Source organism: Somniosus microcephalus, chromosome 2 (assembly GCF_052327205.1).
Source record: "Somniosus microcephalus isolate GS21.2 chromosome 2, FLI_Smic_1.0, whole genome shotgun sequence".
In the NCBI taxonomy this organism is placed as follows: domain Eukaryota; kingdom Metazoa; phylum Chordata; class Chondrichthyes; order Squaliformes; family Somniosidae; genus Somniosus; species Somniosus microcephalus.
The window spans coordinates 311,455,401-311,474,703 of record NC_140988.1 but is presented as its reverse complement, the minus strand read 5'-3'; the positions used below and the strand labels follow the sequence as shown (position 1 = coordinate 311,474,703).

General features: G+C 45.9%; 1 protein-coding gene across 1 annotated transcript in view; it reads right to left on the bottom strand.

The window, feature by feature from the left end:
* dnai1.2 (dynein, axonemal, intermediate chain 1, paralog 2) overlaps positions 1-19,303 on the bottom strand; it is a 464,908-nt gene that overhangs the window by 364,040 nt on the left and 81,565 nt on the right. The window contains exon 5 of the mRNA XM_085974010.1: positions 14,967-15,093. Coding sequence (XP_085830136.1) covers positions 14,967-15,093 — 127 coding nt within the window. The remainder of the gene's footprint in view (positions 1-14,966; positions 15,094-19,303) is intronic.

Here is a 19,303-nt window from a genome sequence, read left to right as displayed (position 1 = left end):
GATGTAATTGAGTTTTCTGATATTTATGTTTTTGTTCTGCATTTGGTTTTGGTGCTTATCTTTGTAGTGAAGTGAGGGTAGCACCCATAAGGTTGGAGTGAAGGAAGGCAAGCGGATGCTGTTAAGGGTTATGGGAGTATTGCTGTATTGGGGATGGGAGGGATGATTTAGGTAAAGTGCTCTTTGATGAGCTATTCTTTGAGAGTTCTATCAATTAGGGGCACTGGTAATTGATGTTTCTCCACTCTTCCTCCTTTTCATGCGCCTCCTCCTCCTGCTCCTGCTGCACTTCTTGTTGTACAGGTGGTGGTAGCAGCTGGTCCCTCATGATGGCAAAGTTGTGGAGCATGCAGCAGTTGACCACAAATCTGGATACGTCTCAAGGGTGTATTGCAAAGTTTCTCTGGAACAGTCCAGGTATCAGTAGCATTGCTTGAGCACACTGATTCCTTGCTTAATGACATTTGTTGTGGCGGCATGGCTCTCATTGTCGGCCAGCTCTTCAGCAGTGCCCAAGATCCTAACAGGAGTCACGACCTATGTTCTGACAGGATATCCTTTGTCGTCCAGTATCCAACCTGTATGTTTGGTCGGAATAAAGGAGGCACAGAGGACTGGTGCAGGATGAAAGATTCATGACTACTCCCAGGATACTGAGCAGTGATGTTTTGCCTGTGCTTGCAAACCAGCTGGTCGTTGAGGGAGTGGAATCCCTTACGATTAATAAAGATGCTAGGCTGGTGATAGGGAACATGCAAGGCAATGTGGGTGCAGTCTGTGTCACCTTGCACCCTGGGGAACCTTGCCATGCAGAGGAAGCCTAGAGCTCTTTCGTCCTGTTTCGCTCTGTCCATGGGGAATGAGATGTAGGTGTTTATCCTGGTGTAGATAGCATTGGGGATCTCCCGGATAAAGCAGTGGACTGCGAACTGTGAGATATCGCTGATGTCACCTGCAGCCTGAAAGGAGCACGTAGCATAAATTTTAGGGTCACAGGCACTGCTTTCCATGCCCTGGTGTGGGGCTCGAGCTTTGGCTTCAGCAGGTGACATAGCTCGGTGACAGTTCCTTTGTGAAGTGAAGGTGCCTGAGATATTGCTCCTCAGTAACGTTCACCTAGGAGATGTGCTCCTTGAATACCTGCTGTGAATATGGCCTCCTGCACAGTGCCCTCCTCCTCTCCCCTCTAGTGACAGCTGCATCTGCTCTCTGTTGTCTTCCTTGCTGCTGCCCATCCTCCTCTAGCCCTGAAGGCAGCCCTATGAGACCATCCATGACTGCATTCAAACTATTTATGAAGCAGCCAACATCAGTGCAACACCAGCAATATCTTGTTCTTCGCAAACAAAGTGCACTTCCAGTGTGATAAAACACACCATAAAATGGCCAGAAGTTAACCAGCAGTCTGAAATTACAAACCAGCATCTAACCTGTAGGTTCTGCATAAATACCAAAATCGGAGAAGCTAATTTAAACAAGATACTCATTACTTTAAATACTTCTGTCTTGTGCTCCTGACACCGATCATGGAGAAGCCTGATCTAACATGGCACTGCCAGCTGGAAATGAGTGTGCATTTCCTGTCCACCATACTGGACGCTGAGGAGGTTGTTTAGCGCCTGATAAAACAGGCGCAGTGTTTTCTAATTTCTAGGCCATAAAGCTTGATTTTGCACTGGCAGGAATAATAGCAGCAAAAATGTCAGATTTCTAATTTCCCTCCAACTTCAACTACCTGTGGTGAGGTGGTCTTGTCAAGGTCTGGGGTTGAATAGGTGATACTACTGACCCATTGCCCAGTTTTCCCATTTAGCCAATATTGCTGTCAGAAAAGCTAAGAATAAATGAAAGCAGATAAAATCAATGGTTCCACTGAGAATGCAGTCTGAGAATGAAATGTTTTCCCTCCTTTAAGGAGACTCGCTTTAAAAAAGAATTAGATGCTAGGAACTAGGAAGTAGAAAAAGCTATTCAATTTTCTAATAATACTGTCATTTAAGACATGGTACAAAATCTACTCAGATCATTTCCATCTCCCTTCTTCTTAATTAATAAACCTGTATCCCTCTACTCTGTTAAATTGAAATTTGTTTATTTCTTTTTTGCATGTTTCAACCAAATCCACATACACAACACTAGGTGGCAGTCACATCTCTAAATGTAAAACAGTCACTTTTTTGCATAAATTTAGTTTGCAGTTACCTTTAAAGGTAAATTCGGTGTTCCAACACTACCAACGAGGAGCTGCACTTGAAGGGAGCACAGTTCGAAGATAGGACTACAAAACTAAAGCCAACAGGCCTTTCTCTTTGAGTGTAGCTCCCCTTTGGGCATGTGGGAACACTGAATTCACACTATAATCATGTCCACTAGTTCTCATCTCTTGATTCTGCACCAAGAACATCAACCTACACCAATATGATATTCATAATTTAGACTATATTCACAATTTTAAAAGTAGATTATTTCTTGACCCTAGCAATTTTCTTCCAAATAAAATAGCTACGTTAGCCTGTCATCAGAGCTCATTTATATAAGAAACAGGGCTGGCGTTATTATCCTTTTCTGAATCTCTTTGAATGTTTTAACAATGTTTATATTAGGATAAACAAACTGGACACAATTACATAGGATATACAGCACAGAAGCAGGCCATTCGGCCCAACCAGTCTATGCCGGTGTTTATGCTCCACTCGAGCCTCCTCCAGTCTTTCCTCATCTAATCCTATCAGCATAACCCTCTATTCCCTTCTCCCTCATATGGCTTATCTAATCACCCCTTAAATGCATCTATACTATTCGCTTCAACCACTCCGTGGTAGCGAGATCCACATTCTCACCACTCTCTGGGTAAAGAAGTTTCTTCTGAATTCCCTATTTGATTTTTTGGTGACTATCTTATATTGATGGCCTCTAGTTTTGCTCTTCCCCACAAGTGGAAACACTCTGTGTGCATACTCTAGCAAAACCTTTCATGATTTTAAAGATCTCTATTAGGTCACCCATCAGCCTTCTCTTTTCAAGAGAAAAGAGACCCAGCCTGTTCATTCTTTCCTGATAGATATACCCTCGCATTTCTGGTATCATCCTTGTAAATCTTCTCTGCACCCTCTCCAGTGCCTCCACATCCTTTTTATAATATGGCGACCAGAATTGCACACAGTACTCCTAGTGTGACCTAACCAGTGTTCGATACAAGTTTAGCATAACTTCATTACTTTTCAATTCTATCCCTCTAGAAATAAACCCTAGTGCTTGGTTTGCTTTTTTATGGCCTTGTTAACCTGTGTGAATACTTTTAGTGATTTGTGTTTTTGTACTCCTGGATCCCTTTGTTCCTCGACCCCATTTAGATTCTTATTTTCCAAGTAATATGTGTCCTCCCTATTTTTCTTACCAGAATGTAATACCTCACATTTATCTGTGTTGAATTTTATTTGCCAATTATATGCCCACTCTGCAAGTTTATTAATGTCTTCTTGTAATTTGTTGCAGTCCTCCTCAGTATTGACTATCCTCTCCAATTTGGTGTCATCTGCAAATTTAGAAATTGTGTTTTTGATTCCACGGTCTAAATCATTAATATAAATTGTGAACAACAGTGGTTCCAGCACTGATCCTTGTGGATTACCACTTCCCACCTTCTGCCACTCTGAATAGCTACCCTTTACCCCTACTCTCTGCTTTCTGTTGTGAAGCCAGCTAGCTATCCATTCTGCTACTTGTCCCCTGACACCACATTCCCTGACCTTATTCATTAGTCTATTATGTGGTACCTTATCAAAATCCTTTTGAAAATCTAGATAAATTACATCTACTACACTACCCTTGTCTACTCTCTCTGTTATCTCTTCAAAAAATTCAGTTAGGTTGGTTAAACTAGTTGAAATCCATGCTGACTATTTTTTATTATTATATTTTTCTTTTCTAGATGTTCTTCTATTTTCTCCTTTAGTAGGGATTCCATTATTTTTCCTACCACTGATGTTAAGCTGACTGGCCTATAGTTCCCTGGACATGTTCTATCTCCCTTCTTAAATATAGGTATTACATTAGCTATCCGTCAGTCCTCTGGCACTATAACTTTTTCTAACGAATTACTAAATATGTGTAGTAATGCCTCTGCTATTTCTTCCATAGATTCTTTTGAAATGTGGGGATGTAATCCGTCCGGGCCAGGGGTCTTATCCTCTTTGAGTTTCATTAGTTAGTTTATTTAGTATATCTCCTCCTTTTAGTTTAAATGCAGTTAACTCATTACTAAAATAAAAACAGAAAATACCGGAGATACTCAGCAGGTCAGGCAGCATCTGTGACGAGAGAAACAGAGTTAACGTTTCAGGTCGATGACCTCTCGTCAGAACCGGAAAAAAGCAGGAAATGGAACAGATTTTTAAGCAAGTGTAGGAGCTGGGAAAGGTGGGGGGGGATGAAAGAACAAAAGGGAAGGTCTGTGATAGGATAGAAGGCAGGAGAGGTTAAGAGACATTAAGAAATAGTCAAGGCAAAAGGAGATGGTAATGGGACAGGTTAAGAAACAGAAGATGGCTCTAGATGAAGTGTAAATTGCGCTGACATAATGAAAGACAGCTGCCATGTGGAAGAGAAGTAAAGAAAACACAAACAAACAAAAAAAAGTGTGGAAAAAATATATATATGATAGGGGCCGAGGTTATGATCTGAAATTGTTGAACTCCATGTTGAGTCCAGAAGGCTGTAAAGGGCCTAATCGAAAGATGAGGTGCTGTTCCTCGAGCTTACACTGAGCTCCAGTGGAACAATGCAAGAGGCCTAGGATGGTGAGGTCTGAGTGGGAGTGGAGCGGAGAATTAAAGTGACAGGCGACCGGAAGCTCGGGGTCCCCCTTACCGACTGAGCGGTGGTGTCCCGCAAAGCGGTCACCCAATTTGCATTTGGTCTCCCCAATGTAGAGGAGACCGCATCGTGAGCAGTGAATACAGTACACTAAATTGCAAGAAGTACAAGTAAATCGCTGTTTCACCTGGAAGTGGTGTTTGGGGCCTTGGACAGTGGGAAGCGGGGAGGTATAAGGGCATGTGTTGCATCTCCTGCGCTTGCACGGGAAGGTGCCGGGCGAAGGGGAAGGGGTGTTGGAGGTGATAGAGGAGTGGACCAGGGTGTCGCGGAGGGAACGGTCCCTTCAGAATGCTGAAAGGGGAGGTGAGGGGAAGATGTGTTTGGTGGTGGGATCACGCTGGAGGTGGCAGAAATGGCGGAGGATGATCAGTTGAATGTGGAGGCTGGTGGGGTGAAAGGTGAGGACAAGGGGAACCCTATCGTGGTTCCAGGAGGGAGGGGCAGGGGTGAGGGCAGAAGTGCGGGAGATAGAACGGACACGGTCAAGGGCCGTGTCAACCAGAGTAGAGGGGAATCCTCGGTTGAGGAAAAAGGAAGACATCAACCCCAGCACCCCTTCCCCTTCGCCCGGCACCATTCCGTGCAAGTGCAGGAGATGCAACACATGCCCTTATACCTCCCCCCTTCCCACTGTCCAGGGCCCTAAACACCCCTTCCAGGTGAAACTGCAATTTACTTGTACTTCTTGCAATTTAGTATACTGTATTCACTGCTCACGATGCGGTCTCCTCTACATTGGGGAGACCAAACACAGATTGGGTGACCGCTTTGCGGAACACCTCCGTTTAGTCCGTAAGGGGGACCCCGAGCTTCCAGTCGTCTGTCACTTTAATTCTCCGCTCCACTCCCACTCAGACCTCACCGTCCTAGGCCTCTTACATTGTTCCACTGAAGCTCAAGGAAGAACACCTCACCTTTCAATTAGGCACTTTACAGCCTTTTGGACTCAACATGGAGCTCAACAATTTCAGATCATAACCTCGGCCCCTACCTTAAGGCTAAAGGGATCAAGGGATATGGGGAGAAGGCAGGGACAGGGTACTGAATTTGGATGATCAGCCATGATCTCATTGAATGGCAGAGCAGGCTCGAGGGGGCGAATGGCCTACTCCTGCTCCTATCTTCTATGTTTCTATGTTTCTATCATAGCCACACTTTTTTTTTGTTTGTGTTTTCTTTTCTTCTCTCCCACCTGGCAGCTGTCTTTCATTCTGACAGCGCAATTTACACTTCATCTAGAGCCATCTTTTGTTTAATAAAATTATAAAATTCTAACAGGACTAGACAGACTAGATGCAGGAAGGATGTTCCCGATGGCCGGGGAGTCCAGAACCAGGGGTCACAGTCTAAGGATAAGGGGTAAGTCATTTAGGACAGAGATGAGGAGGAATTTCTTCACCCAGAGAGTGGTGAACCTGTGGAATTCTCTACCACAGAAGGCAGTGGAGGCCAATTCATTAAATATATTCAAGAAGGAGTTAGCTGTATTTCTTAAGGCTAAAGGGATCAAGGGATATGGGGAGAAGGCAGGGACAGGGTACTGAATTTGGATGATCAGCCATGATCTCATTGAATGGCGGAGCAGGCTCGAGGGGCCGAATGGCCTACTCCTGCTCCTATTATGTCTGCGTATAATTGAGACACGAACAGCAGGAGTTGATTATAACAAGTCTTTACTGAATGGAGACAATCGGGAAACTGAAACTACAGAAGCTTTCTAGCGCCTTTTATACAGGGGTGGTCACTGCCGGTACTGCATCTGAGACCAGTTATTCCCTTAAAGGTACATACACAACAATTCCTCCCCTTTTAGATAAACAGTACATAACATTCATTTAACAACTAAATCATAACTAATTACAATCACAATTACAATTACGGTTGCTAGATACATTGGTTGAGGTTAAGCAATTATAAGTTCAGTCTTTGAGGAGGCTTCCTGATTCTGTCTGGATAATTCCTCTTTCGGGTATCAGGTTCTTCTGGCAAGGTTGAGTCTGGATCAATGTCGTTGTTTGGTTCATCTGCTTCCAATATCACCGATTCTGCGGTAGATGCAATTGGTACGTCGGTTTCATCGCTAGGTGTATCAGATCGTGGTGTGGAGTTGACGTTTTCCAGTGACTCTAGAATCTGGTCAGCATGGCGTCTTACAATGCTCTCTCCAACGTCTACGGTATATATGAGAGGTCCTTGCCGTGTACAAATCATTCCTGGCTGCCATTTCTCCGTGCGGTAGTCCCGGGCTAAAACTGGTTGACCTATCTTAAAACTCCTGGTCGGCCTTTCATTCATATTCTGAAACTGCCTGTTCTCCACATCTCTTCGGACGTTTGGCTTAACCAAATCCAAGCGGCATCGTAGTCTTCGATTGAAGAACATCATGGCTGGAGTTTGGTTGGTAACCGCATGTGTCGCATTCTGGTAGGCAAACAAGAAGTTGTCCACCTTGTGTTGTAGGGGTATCTCTTCATTACACATTGCCTTGATAGCCTTCTTGAATGTTTGAACAAACCTCTCGGCCAATCCATTAGTGGCTGGATGATATGGGGCAGATGTGTAATGCTTAACACCATTGTTCTTTAAGAACCTCCGGAACTCGTCAGACACAAACTGTGGTCCATTGCCAGAGCAAATCTGTTCAGGCAGCCCATTCCTGGCGAATATGGTTCGTAAGACTGTGATAGTTTTTTCTGTGGTGGTTGAGGACATTTTTATTACCTCTGGCCACTTTGAATGTGCATCCACCGCAATTAAAAACATCGAGTCCATGAAGGGACCAGCAAAATCAATGTGCACCCTTTGCCATGGAGATGAGGGCCACTCCCATGGATGTAGAGGGGCTTGTGGTGGGGCGTTTTGGACCTTCTGGCATCCTGTACAGCTCTTGGTCATCTCTTCGATTTCTCTATCGATTCCCGGCCACCACACAAACGCTCTGGCTAAGTTCTTCATTTTAACCCCTCCCAGATGACCCTCATGAAGCTCATTGAGCACTCTATCCTTCAATTTGGGTGGAATTACTACTCTGGATCCACACATCAAGGTTCCTCTGCACACTGACAGCTGTTCTCTTCTCAGCGAGAATGCTGGCAGCAGTGGTTCGCCATGTGCTGGCCATCCCTTCACCGTTAAATCATAGACCCGGGATAGTGTTGGGTCATTTCGTGTTTCCTTTTCCATGTTTGCATTCGTCACAGGGAGACATTCGACTATGGTCGAGTGGAATATCTCCATTGGATCCACTGCAAGTTCTTCTTCCACCGTCGGCAACGGTAGGCGCGACAATCCATCAGCATTCCCATGCTGTTTAGTTCCTTTGTACTCGATGTCATATTGGTGTGCCCCTAGGAAAAGGGACCACCTCTGTAGCCGTTGTGCCGTCATTATTGGTACGCCCTTCTGAGGGTTGAAAATGGAGACAAGAGGTTGATGATCAGTTGGTAGAGTAAATTTTTGACCGTGCAGGTAGTGATTGAACTTCTTCACCCCCCACACTAGGCTGAGGGCCTCTCTGTCAATCTGGGCGTAGTTACGCTCGGCTGAAGTTAATGAGTGTGACGCAAAAGCTATCGGCCTCTCTAAACCATCAAGGAATTTATGTGACAGTACCGCCCCAATGCCGTAGGGAGACGCATCACACGCCAGTCTTATCGGTAGTGATAGGTTGTAGTGAGCCAATACTTCTCTTGAAGTGATTAAGTCCTTACTCTTCTGAAAGGCCCGCTTACAGTCATTGCTCCATTTCCATGCTACTCCCGTTCGTAGTAGGGCGTTCAGTGGGTGCAGAATTGTGGACAAATTCGGTAAAAACTTATGGTAGTAATTCACCAATCCGAGGAATGACCTCAGTTGAGACACATTTTCAGGCGCTGGGGCCTTAACAACCACTTCAATTTTGTCAGGGGACTTATGTAACCCCTCTTCATCAATCACGTGGCCACAATACGATATCTGTTTCTTAAAAACCTCGCACTTGGGGCGGTTGGCTCGTAACCCATGTTCCCGTAGTCTAGTGAGCACCTGTTCTAGGTTGTTAAGGTGTTCACTGTCATCTTCACCTGTCACTAGGATGTCGTCCAAGTTACACTGAGTCCCCGGAATCCCTTGCAGGACTTGTTCCATCGCTCTTTGCCATATCGCCGGAGCTGATGCTACTCCGAATACCAATCGATGATACTGGTAAAGACCCTTGTGAGTGTTTATCGTGAGATACTTCCTAGAGGATTCTTCAACCTCCATCTGCAAATACGCTTGTGCTAGGTCAATTTTTGTAAAACGCTTCCCTCCAGATAGTGAGGCGAAGATATCTTCTATCCTTGGAAGAGGATATTGTACTGTGTGAAGGACTGGGTTCACCGTCACCTTGAAGGCCCCACAGATGCGAACCTTCCTTGGCTCCTCAGACTTATTGCTTAACGTTTTCTTCATGACAGGAATGATGGGTGTCGCCCACTCGCTCCAGTCTACCTTAGACAACACGCCTGCATTCTCCTGATTCTCCAGCTCTGCCTCGACGGCTGGGCGAATTGCATATGGTACCGGTCTTGCTTTGAAAAACTTGGGAATTGCATTCGCTTCTATTTTTATCGAGGCAGTTACGCCTTTAAGAGTGCCCAGTTCTTGTTGAAATACCTCTTTGGCGTTAGCTAAGATTGTTGACAATCGTCCAGGAGTGACGTCTTCATCTTTTTTACCATCCATCGTCTTTGCATGAATGGAGTGCCAATCTAAGCTTATCTTTCTGATCCATTCACATCCCAATAACGGTGGTGCACCATTTGGCAGTATGTAGAGATACAATTTCCGTATTTTCTTGCCGTTGTATTCGACAGGCACCCTTATTTTTCCTCTGGGGTATACTTTTTGCCCCGTATACGTCGTCAAGACGATGGATGTCTCGCTCAAGGATATGTGTGAGAATAGCCGCTCGTAGTCTCGTCGATTCATGACGGTTAGCGCTGATCCTGTATCCAATTCCATTTTAACTTGGGACCCTGCTATCGTGAGGGTGACCCAAATGGTTCGGTGATCCTCTTTTGCGATTACATTGTGAAGTTTGAGACAGCTTAGTCTCTTGTTCCTGGATTCACTATTGCTCATCTGGTCTTCGGAACTACTGTCCGTCATCTTTTGTACTTTCTTGTACGGTTCCTTAGTAGCCTTTTTGTTGTCGTTGGTCTTCTTCCCAGACCTGCAAACTCGTGCAATGTGTCCCATCTTTCCGCATTGCCTGCATATTTTGTCCTTGGACCAGCAGTCCTTCTGGTCATGGTTAGTTCTGCCGCAACGATAACATTTTGCAAATCCCCGTGTCATTTCGTGGGTGCCGTATTCCTGTGGCTTTTGTTGTATTTCCGCAGCTCCCCTGGCTGCTGCTTCATACGATACTGCCACGCTGAAAGCCTTATCTAGCGTCAGCTCTTTCTCTGAGAGTAACTTCTTCTGTGTTCCTTCACTCAGGAGTCCACAGACAAATTTGTCCCGTAGGGTATCTGCCAGTCCTGCTCCGAACTGGCAGTGCTTTGATAGCTTGCGTAGTTCCGTAAGGTAATCAGCATTGCTCTCATCTATATGCTGAGTTCTCCTGTGGAATTTAAATCTTTCTGCTTTCAGCAGCGGTGCAGGGTTTTGGTGTTCCTGTAGGATAGCAACAATTTCGTTAAAACTCTTCGCCTTTGGTTTGGCTGGAGTAATCAGGTCCCGCAATAGGCCGTACATTCTAGCGCCCATTAAGTTTAGCAATACCGATGCCTTTTTCTCATCGGCTATTTCGTTTGCCTCGCAATATACCTCGACTCTTTCCACATACGTGGTCCAGTCCTCTATTGCATTATCAAAGGCAGTGATACAGCCAGTCTTCGGCATCTTGAAAATCTAAAATGGCGCCTCCCGCGCTTTGCCTTCTTCCCCGATTTAACAAAATGGCGCCTCCCGCGCTTTGCCTTCTTCCCCGCTGGATTAAGATGGCGCCTCCCGCGCTTTGCCTTCTTCCCCGCTGTTGCTAGCGCTGCTTTCCGTTGCAACCTGCAGCTCCTCACGGTTTTCTGCGCGTTTAATATTTCTTTATTTTTATTTTATTATTTTCCCGTCGTGGAACAACCCTGTGGGACTCTTGCCTCCCTCTTCTCGGGTCCGTACGCTGCCCGGCTTCGTAGCACCGGCCGCGCCCTGTGTGCTCCACCCTCTCTCTCTCTCCTCTTCCCAACAACGCTGCTCGGCCCCATTGCAAGCCACCCGCTCGAGGTCTCGACCGCCGCAGCCCAGGAAGGATCAGTGTACTACCTGCCACCAGCCCGATTAGCTGAAGCACCGTCGACAGGAACCAGGCCCCGCTCTCGACAGCTTCTCCTGTAATCTTCAACTCTGCTGACTCAGGGGCGGATGCCCACGGTCGACGCCCATTTCTACTGCTTCTTTCTTCCTTCTGGCCTCGACCTCTGCTCACTTCGCTTCAGGAATGGATCCCATGAGGTGGTGCAGACTGTAGGTAAGTTCGTATCTGCTCGTCGCCAATATTATGTCCGCGTATAATTGAGACACGGACAGCAGGAGTTGATTATAACAAGTCTTTACTGAATGGAGACAATCGGGAAACTGAAACTACAGAAGCTTGCTAGCGCCTTTTATACAGGGGTGGTCACTGCCGGTACTGCAGTCTGAGACCAGTTATCCCCTTAAAGGTACATACACAACACTATCTTCTATGTTTCTATATGTTTCTTAACCTGTTCCATTACCATCTCCTTTTGCCTTGAATATCTCTTAATGTCTCTTAACCTCTCCTGCCTTCCATCCTATCACAGATCTTCCCTTTTGTTCTTTCATCCCCTCCCCCCTTTCCCAGCTCCTACACTTGCTTAAAAATCTGCTCCATTTCCTGCTTTTTTCCAGTTCTGACGAAAGGTCATCGACCTGAAACGTTAACTCTTCACAGATGCTGCCTGACCTGCTGAGTATCTCCAGCATTTTCTGCTTTATTTCAGATTTCCAGCTTCTGCAGTATTTTCTTTTTGTAACTCATTACTAATCTCATCATCCCACGTCATCTCCACCTGTTCTATCTCCCTGGTAAATACTGAAACAAAGTAATTATTTAATATCTCTGCCATCTCTCTATTGCTGCCTGTAGTATTATCATCTCCATCCCTTAGTGGCCCTATTCCCATCCTGACCTTCCTTTTTTATTGATGTGCCTGTAAAATACTTTACTATTTTGTTTTATGTTCTTTGATAATTTAATTTCGTAGTTGCTCTTTGCCTTCCTAATTATTTTTTTGACTTCTCTCCTAATCCCTTCATATTCTCCCTTATCATGCTCTCCCCTGCTGTCCATGTACTTAATGTATGCCTCTTTCCTAACCCTCAATTATTCCCATATGGCTTTATTCATCCATGGTGTCTCATTAGTGTTTAGCTCCAAGTGATGAAAAGGAACCCCACCTCATTCCCACTCACCAAAAAGTAGACAGCAGAAAGATGAACGAAAACCATCAGTAATTGATATGCAAATGGTGGAAGATCCAATTGGCTAGATGTAAAACAATGCAGAATTGTTGTCGATTTTGTGGTGTGGTCACATGCCCACTCGGCACTGGGTTGAAACTGCCTAAATTAATTTACTTAGGAGCCTTAGTGTAAGCAAAGAGGAAACTTTCACCTAATTAATATGTCATGGACACCAATCTAGGCGAAAAGACTGGCAGGGGGGGGGCGGGTGAAATTCCCTAACTTAGTGCCACCTGTTAGCGTGGCATTAAGTCAAGAAAGCGGCGGCCACATCTCTTTTGCCAGTTGGTGGTGGGTCCCGCGGCATCATCCATTTTTGGAAGTCCCGGCAGCGCTGGCATTCTTAAGTAGCGCCCTGCAAAAAAAATGGTGGAATGGTGACATCAGTCAGCATGCAACGCCAACTTAACGTCACCACCATGAACTTCAACCCGCTGGGTCCTAAGCACGCCAGGTAAACCTAGCATGCAAGCAGACTAACAGAGGTGCTGTCAGCACCTCTTAAGGGACACACACATCTTTCAGGTAAGTTTGCATTTAAACTTTTGGACTGGGTTTTTTTGATTTTATTGAAGTAGTGGCTTGCTGCAATAGATGTTAAAAGTTTTCTAAGTGTGTAGGGAGTGCTGCTACATGCTTGCAAGGCCTCGGATAGTAAACAAAGGCCTCTGAGAAGACAGAAAATGCTGCATATACTCAGCAGGTCAGGCAACATCCATGGAGAATTCACGTCTCAGGTCGAGATGCTGCCTGACCAGCTGAGTATTTTCATCATTTTACGTTATAATTTCAGATTTACAGCATCTGTGCGCAAAGGGAAGAGGAAGACACAGAAGAGGAAGAGATCGAGGAGGAGGAAGCAGAAGAGGAGCCAGCCAAAGAGGGGGAAGCAGAAGAAGAGGAGAGGAAGCAGAAGAAGAGGAAGGAGAGGAAGCAGAAGAAGAGGAAGCAGAAGAAGCAGAAGGAAGAATGCAACCCAGACAGCCCCTCTCTGGCCGGGATATCCGGGATGGAATCATCTGTCTGCAGTGCCAGTGATCACAACTCCAATTCCCCTTTCAACATTAGTCCAACACCTTACCTTCCCTCTATTACTGACCATCACAGTGTCCTCTAGGTCACAATGCTGAAATAAAATACACCACAAAGCAAACTTTCCTATCCAACTTTATACATCTATCCATCCAATATGACATCAAGAAATCAATTCATCACCCTCATGCATTCTCTCAGTGTCTTATATGTGTATTTGCCTATCCTACTGATGTCATGCAGTGCTACCCCAGTGGCTGCACCATGGCTGGTGGAAGGCTGCTGACTTTCAGTGGGGGACACTGCAAATGGCCTTGCCGGTCAACCTTGAGGATCTGGTGGCTGGGAGTGTCAAATCAATATTCTTATTCTTCTTTTTCACTCTCCTCTCCCTCTTCTTGGACAACCACTGGCTGGCAGGCTGCATTTCTTGGGTGTGTGAAATGAGGAAGGCACAAGGGTGGAGTTGTGGTGAGGGGAGGACGGGTAAGCAAGAGGTGCATGCCAGAAGGAGGATAACGTATGAGGATTGTATCCTTTCAGCCCCACCACTGACCAAGGGCTCAGCCATTCCCCTGCCAAGAATGACCTGCACCGTCTCCTCCAAGGGGGTGAGGTGATGCTAGAAATGAGAGTTGTGCCTCATGACTGGTACAGATTGGTGGTCGTGAGTGATGGGGGGGGAGTTGTGCATTGAGCAGTGTGTGAGGCTAGTGATGCAGTTGGTAGGAGACGGCTTTTGAAGATGCACTCATTGACCTTGACCACTGGTCTGAGGTCATGAAGCTTCTTTGGGCACTGGAGCCAGGTGGTGAGGGTGACGCTACTGGCAGTGACAGCCTCAGTGATGTAATCCCATATCCTTCTTTCTGGAGGGCCTCCTGGCCCCTGTGGGTAGAGTACCTCTCTTGTAGTGTTGACCCCCTGCACAAAGCTGGAGTGCTGGGTGTGAGACCCTGGGTGCCCCTTCCCTAGCTTGCTGAGCCATTTGTGTTAGTGCTGAAGCACTTTCCCCATTTTTGGAGGTTCTGAAGGGAATTCAGCTTTAAGTGCTGAAGACTCCTATTTGGGACTTCTTTTTAATGTTAATTTTTTTAAAAAGACAATAAGGGCTGCAAAATGCATTTTTTCACTTGATTTTAATTTTTATTAGTTCTGAACGCATTGCCCCTTTAATTCATAGCCCTTTTAATTACCCACAATTCATTGCGAACTCCACAGCCTTGCTCCCAGAGGCTGTAAGAAACTGCAACACCACTTTGGGATGGGAACTTCGGGTCGGAGGCCTCCACTAACGCCACCAGGAGGTCGTTGCACTGTAAGTTAGCACTGCGCTACAAATCACCAACCCCCAGCGCGAACTTTTGCCTGGTAGCACTGCGGCCATTTTCAGCGGCCGTAAACCTGAGGCCAAGGTGACATTGGCAGGTTTCTGTTGATGTCCAATTTTTTCCCCAGTATGTCAACCCACTCCACTACCCAGTTCTCCAAAACAGAAATATTTAAAGTATTCTTTGGCACTGAACCTAAAAAAATTCTTCAAGTACCTTCAGAGATAGCCCCTCTAGATTTTTGTCGCTTTGCTTCATCTGAATCCTTGTGTAGTAGATTTCCATCCAGTGCAAAATGAATGGCCAACTGGCTAATCAATGGGACCTGTTTGTAAGCTTTTTCCTTTAATATAAAAGACAGTGGTGAATTAAGAATACATCTAACTGGTAAAAAAAATTACAAAGAAGAAAAATTCCTTTTTGAACAATTTGCAGCAGAATTTATAAAGAATGCATTTATGATTTCACTACAAATACTGAATAGCAGAAATTTCTCCAAAAGTAGATATACTTGTTATTGAAATTATATACAAATAAATAAAATCACAACTACCAAAAAGAAAAATAAATCTACAGTCTTGAACAAACTTTGTCAAAACTCAGGTGTAGAGAAGAAAAACTAAAGTGTCTAAATAGTCAATTCTTCTTAACTGATGAACAGACTAAAATCACTTTTCACATCAGTAGGCAACTTCATTTCAAATTATAGATTAAGGAAATGATTGAAACTTGAATTTTTGATCCCTTTTGAAGAATGATGTAATTTATCTCTGTTATCCCCAGTACTTTTTTCCTGATTTTTAAGGAAAGGATGATATTCAAACTACATTAAGTTAGTCCATTGATATCAAGATTTCTTGGGAAGGTGATGATTTCTTGCTGTCCTTGGCAGGTCCAACATGGTGGCTGATCTGTGACTCCCTCAAGGTTTTTTTTTCACAAATGCAAGTTTTGATGACTCAGAAGTAAGAATACATTTCCCATTACCCTTTATAAAATCTTTTTTTCTATTAAAATGCTTAGGATCGAGAATCTTCCAGCACCTAACCTATCATCTAGAGTGTGTTATGGAATGAATAGTAAACAGAAAACAAAATGCCAAGGCTAGGAAAGCTGGGTGAAGAACTTGGATAAGACTTGAAACAGGCGCAGGGATCGTGGAGCGCGATTAACCTGCGCCTGTTTACTGCTCTGCAGGAAGCATGGTAAATTCGTGCTGCCTACTCTTTTAAATGATTTCTGCGTGCAGCCAGCACTACCCGCGCTGATCATTGGCTGCACGCTCCAGCAGGGGGCCCGATATTGCGAGTGGCTAGCGCTACTTAAAGGCAGCCCGCACCTCTTAAAGGGAAGGTGCATTGTGGCTGCAACAAGTGGTGGGAGGTTTTTCAGAACAAAAATCAGTGCTGAGATACTTTGAGCAATGGCTGAACATGGGAGAGAGCATGCACCAAGGTTTTCAGACAATGCACTGGAGGCCGTGGTGGAAGAGGTATAACGGAGGAGCGATGTCCTGTTTCCACAGGGGGCGGGAGGCCTTCCAGACACATGCACAGATGGCAGTGGGAAGAAATAGTGGTGGAGGTAAATGCCAGGAGTATTGCTCGTCGAACATGGATGCAGTGCAGGAAGAAATTTAATGATCTCACAAGACTTGTCAAGGTGAGTGACTTCTTATTCACATGGCATATCCTACCAACTGCACCAACAGCCTCATCCACTGTTCACTTCACTACATCCCCATCACTCATTTACCAACAATCTCAATCAATCAAGGCTCAACCCTAACTTTCATATGCTTTACCTCACTCTCACACACTTAGCACTGTTGCAAGCTTCGCATCTACAACTCACAGCTCATACACACGGCAGCTATTCAACAATGACAGCCACATCACCCAAACATATTGCACGATACTTACTGACACACTTCCCTCTTTCTTGCAGGAGAAGGTGGCGCACAATGGCAGGCAGCAGCAAAGAATTGGAGGACAAGCACGCCTGCATGTTTTAACACCCATGGCCACTGGTGGCACTGAAGCGATTGATGATGAGGGTATCCGCATACCTAATCCTCCTTCTCTCATCCCACTTCTCCCTCATTCCTCAATCTCTTCTGACTCAGAGGCTGAAGAAAGTCTAAATATGCGCTCCTTACTTTCTCCTCTCCCCTCACCACAACCCAACTCTTGTCCCTTTTTCATTTCAGATACCCAAGAACTGGAATCTACCGAGGCAGTGGAGGAAGAGGAAGAAGACAGAGAAGATGAAGAGACAGCATTGCTCGATCTTACACTCGCAGCCACCAGCTCAAACACTGACACTGTGTGTATTTTAGAGGTTAGGACAGAGAATGGATCTGCATGTGGCGAGACATCTGGCACAAATGAGCAGGAGCCAGGATGGGGGGGGGAAAGAATAGCGCAGGTGCCAGCTCACCAGAGGGCGAGGTCGCACACTATTTCTGCTGCAGAGGACTCAGATGAGGACTTTGATGGGGCGGCCTACAGAAGAAAGCTGATGGGTGTGCACTGGAAACCCGGCCAGAAAGCCTGTGCTCAATGTCAAGGAGCATGGCGGAGTCCAGCACCTACTTGGCACAGGGCCTTGCGCAGAGCTTGAAGCGGGTGGCCACCTCGAACAGCACACCTGTGGAACTCAGTATGATGCAGCGTCTGCTGGCCGATGTCTCAACTTACTTTGCAGCACAAATAGTTTCCACCAAAGGTCTGAATGCTGCCATTCAAGATCAGCCTTCTGGAGACCAATGTTCAAAGTGGCTTCCAGGGCGTCACAGCAGTCTATCAATCTGTTCACCAACAGATTACTAGGATTGCTTAGGTGCCGCCCCAGGAGAGTGGCACTGGCTCCATGGAGTACGAACCTGCTGTCCTCTCTCAGGATGGCACTCAGCTCAGAACTGGTCATTCATTTTTTAAAGCACTTATGGTGCTATAAATATAACAGAGCACTGTAAATACTTCAAAAAATAAATTACCAGCATCCAGGTTAATTCTGGGATACTGGTGAAGAAAGTAGAGGGAGATGATGGGGAAGGCAGGCACCAGAACAGATTATGCAGAGGCCCAAGGCCAGAGCAGGGAGTTACAAATAGTGATGATGGGCACTTTCTGCCATTTCTGACAATATAAAAAAAAAAAAAAATAGGAAACTGAGCAGGGGGCCTAAGTGAAGACCTGAAGAAGTAAATAATGGGTAGAAATTCAGAAGCGTCGCTACGCCAGCGCGAACTGGGTACATGGAGCAATTCCTGTGCTCCAACAGGTTGGCCAGAGGCCCAATCGATATTGATCCTCCGGCCTCATTTTAATAAAACGCCTGCCGCGTGTCCCCAAGCAGTTCACTAGCGATGAGGAAATCAATTTAGGGTGCCTCCAACACCACAATAGCCCTTAAGTAACTCCTGGGAGGGGAATAGGAGAACAGAATGGGGGCCAGCAGTGGCTTTCAGGAGTGCTGTGCCCACCAACACCACCACCCCCTCAACTCAACTCCACAGAAAGCTAAGTTTAAAAATTTGATGGCATCCTCCAGCATCCTCCAGCTGTCCCTTTAAGGACCACTGTCTGAAACACATGTTGAACCAAGAAAGCAAGCACCAACAAATTTCCAGAAGCGTCCTTAAACAGGCAGTAGCCCCCTCATTAACATATTCAACATATCATAATAGTCTGCTTCTCCTAAAGTGGAGGAGAATGGAATCAATGTACAGAGTTTATCACAGGGGCCGAAGATGGTGGTTCTGGTCTTCTCACTGCCGGAAACTAAGGCTCATCCAAGACTGAATGTCGGACTGGCAGTCTGACAGCAGAGAGATAGTGGAGGGATTGTGACAGGCGGTGGAGGGGTAGAGCTGGGTGTCATCAGCGTATGTGAGAAAGCAAACCTCGAGGCCGCAATTTCCCCGACCTCGGCGGGTTCGGTGCGATCGAGGTCGGTGGCGGGGTGTGACTCCACTGTTGGTTCCAGCCCGCTGTTCCAAGTGATCTTATGCTGATTGGGCTTGTTAAGCCCTCCCAGCGCGTTTCCCGGCCAGTTGAAGAGAGCGGGTCACTTGATGACATGTTATCAGCCGGTTTCCTTAAAGGGACCATGCGCAAATTGATTTTGACAGTTGTGCTGTCAGTGTTCTACAGCATTGAGGTGCTGCAAACACTAACAAGCACTGCACAGAGGTGCACAGCTGCACCCAGGATCTCCCATGACTCCCTCCATATGCATATGGACGGAGGGACAGCACGCAGGGAGGTCTCCTTCCCTTCCAATAGGCAGAAGAGATCTCTCCAGGAGACCAACAGAGCCTGGTTGCACATTGCATAGGAGGACACAAGCAGGGATGTCCATCAGGAGGACCAGGCTGCAGTGGCGCAAACCTTTCAATTATCTCAGTAGAGCACAAAACGTTACTGCCAAGCCACACTCAACCTCATCCTGCTATGCCACTTATCACATCCCCATCACCCTGCCTTCCCTACTCTACTCCTGCACATTCTTACTCACACCAACTAACCTTGCACCTCCACCCATCCCTC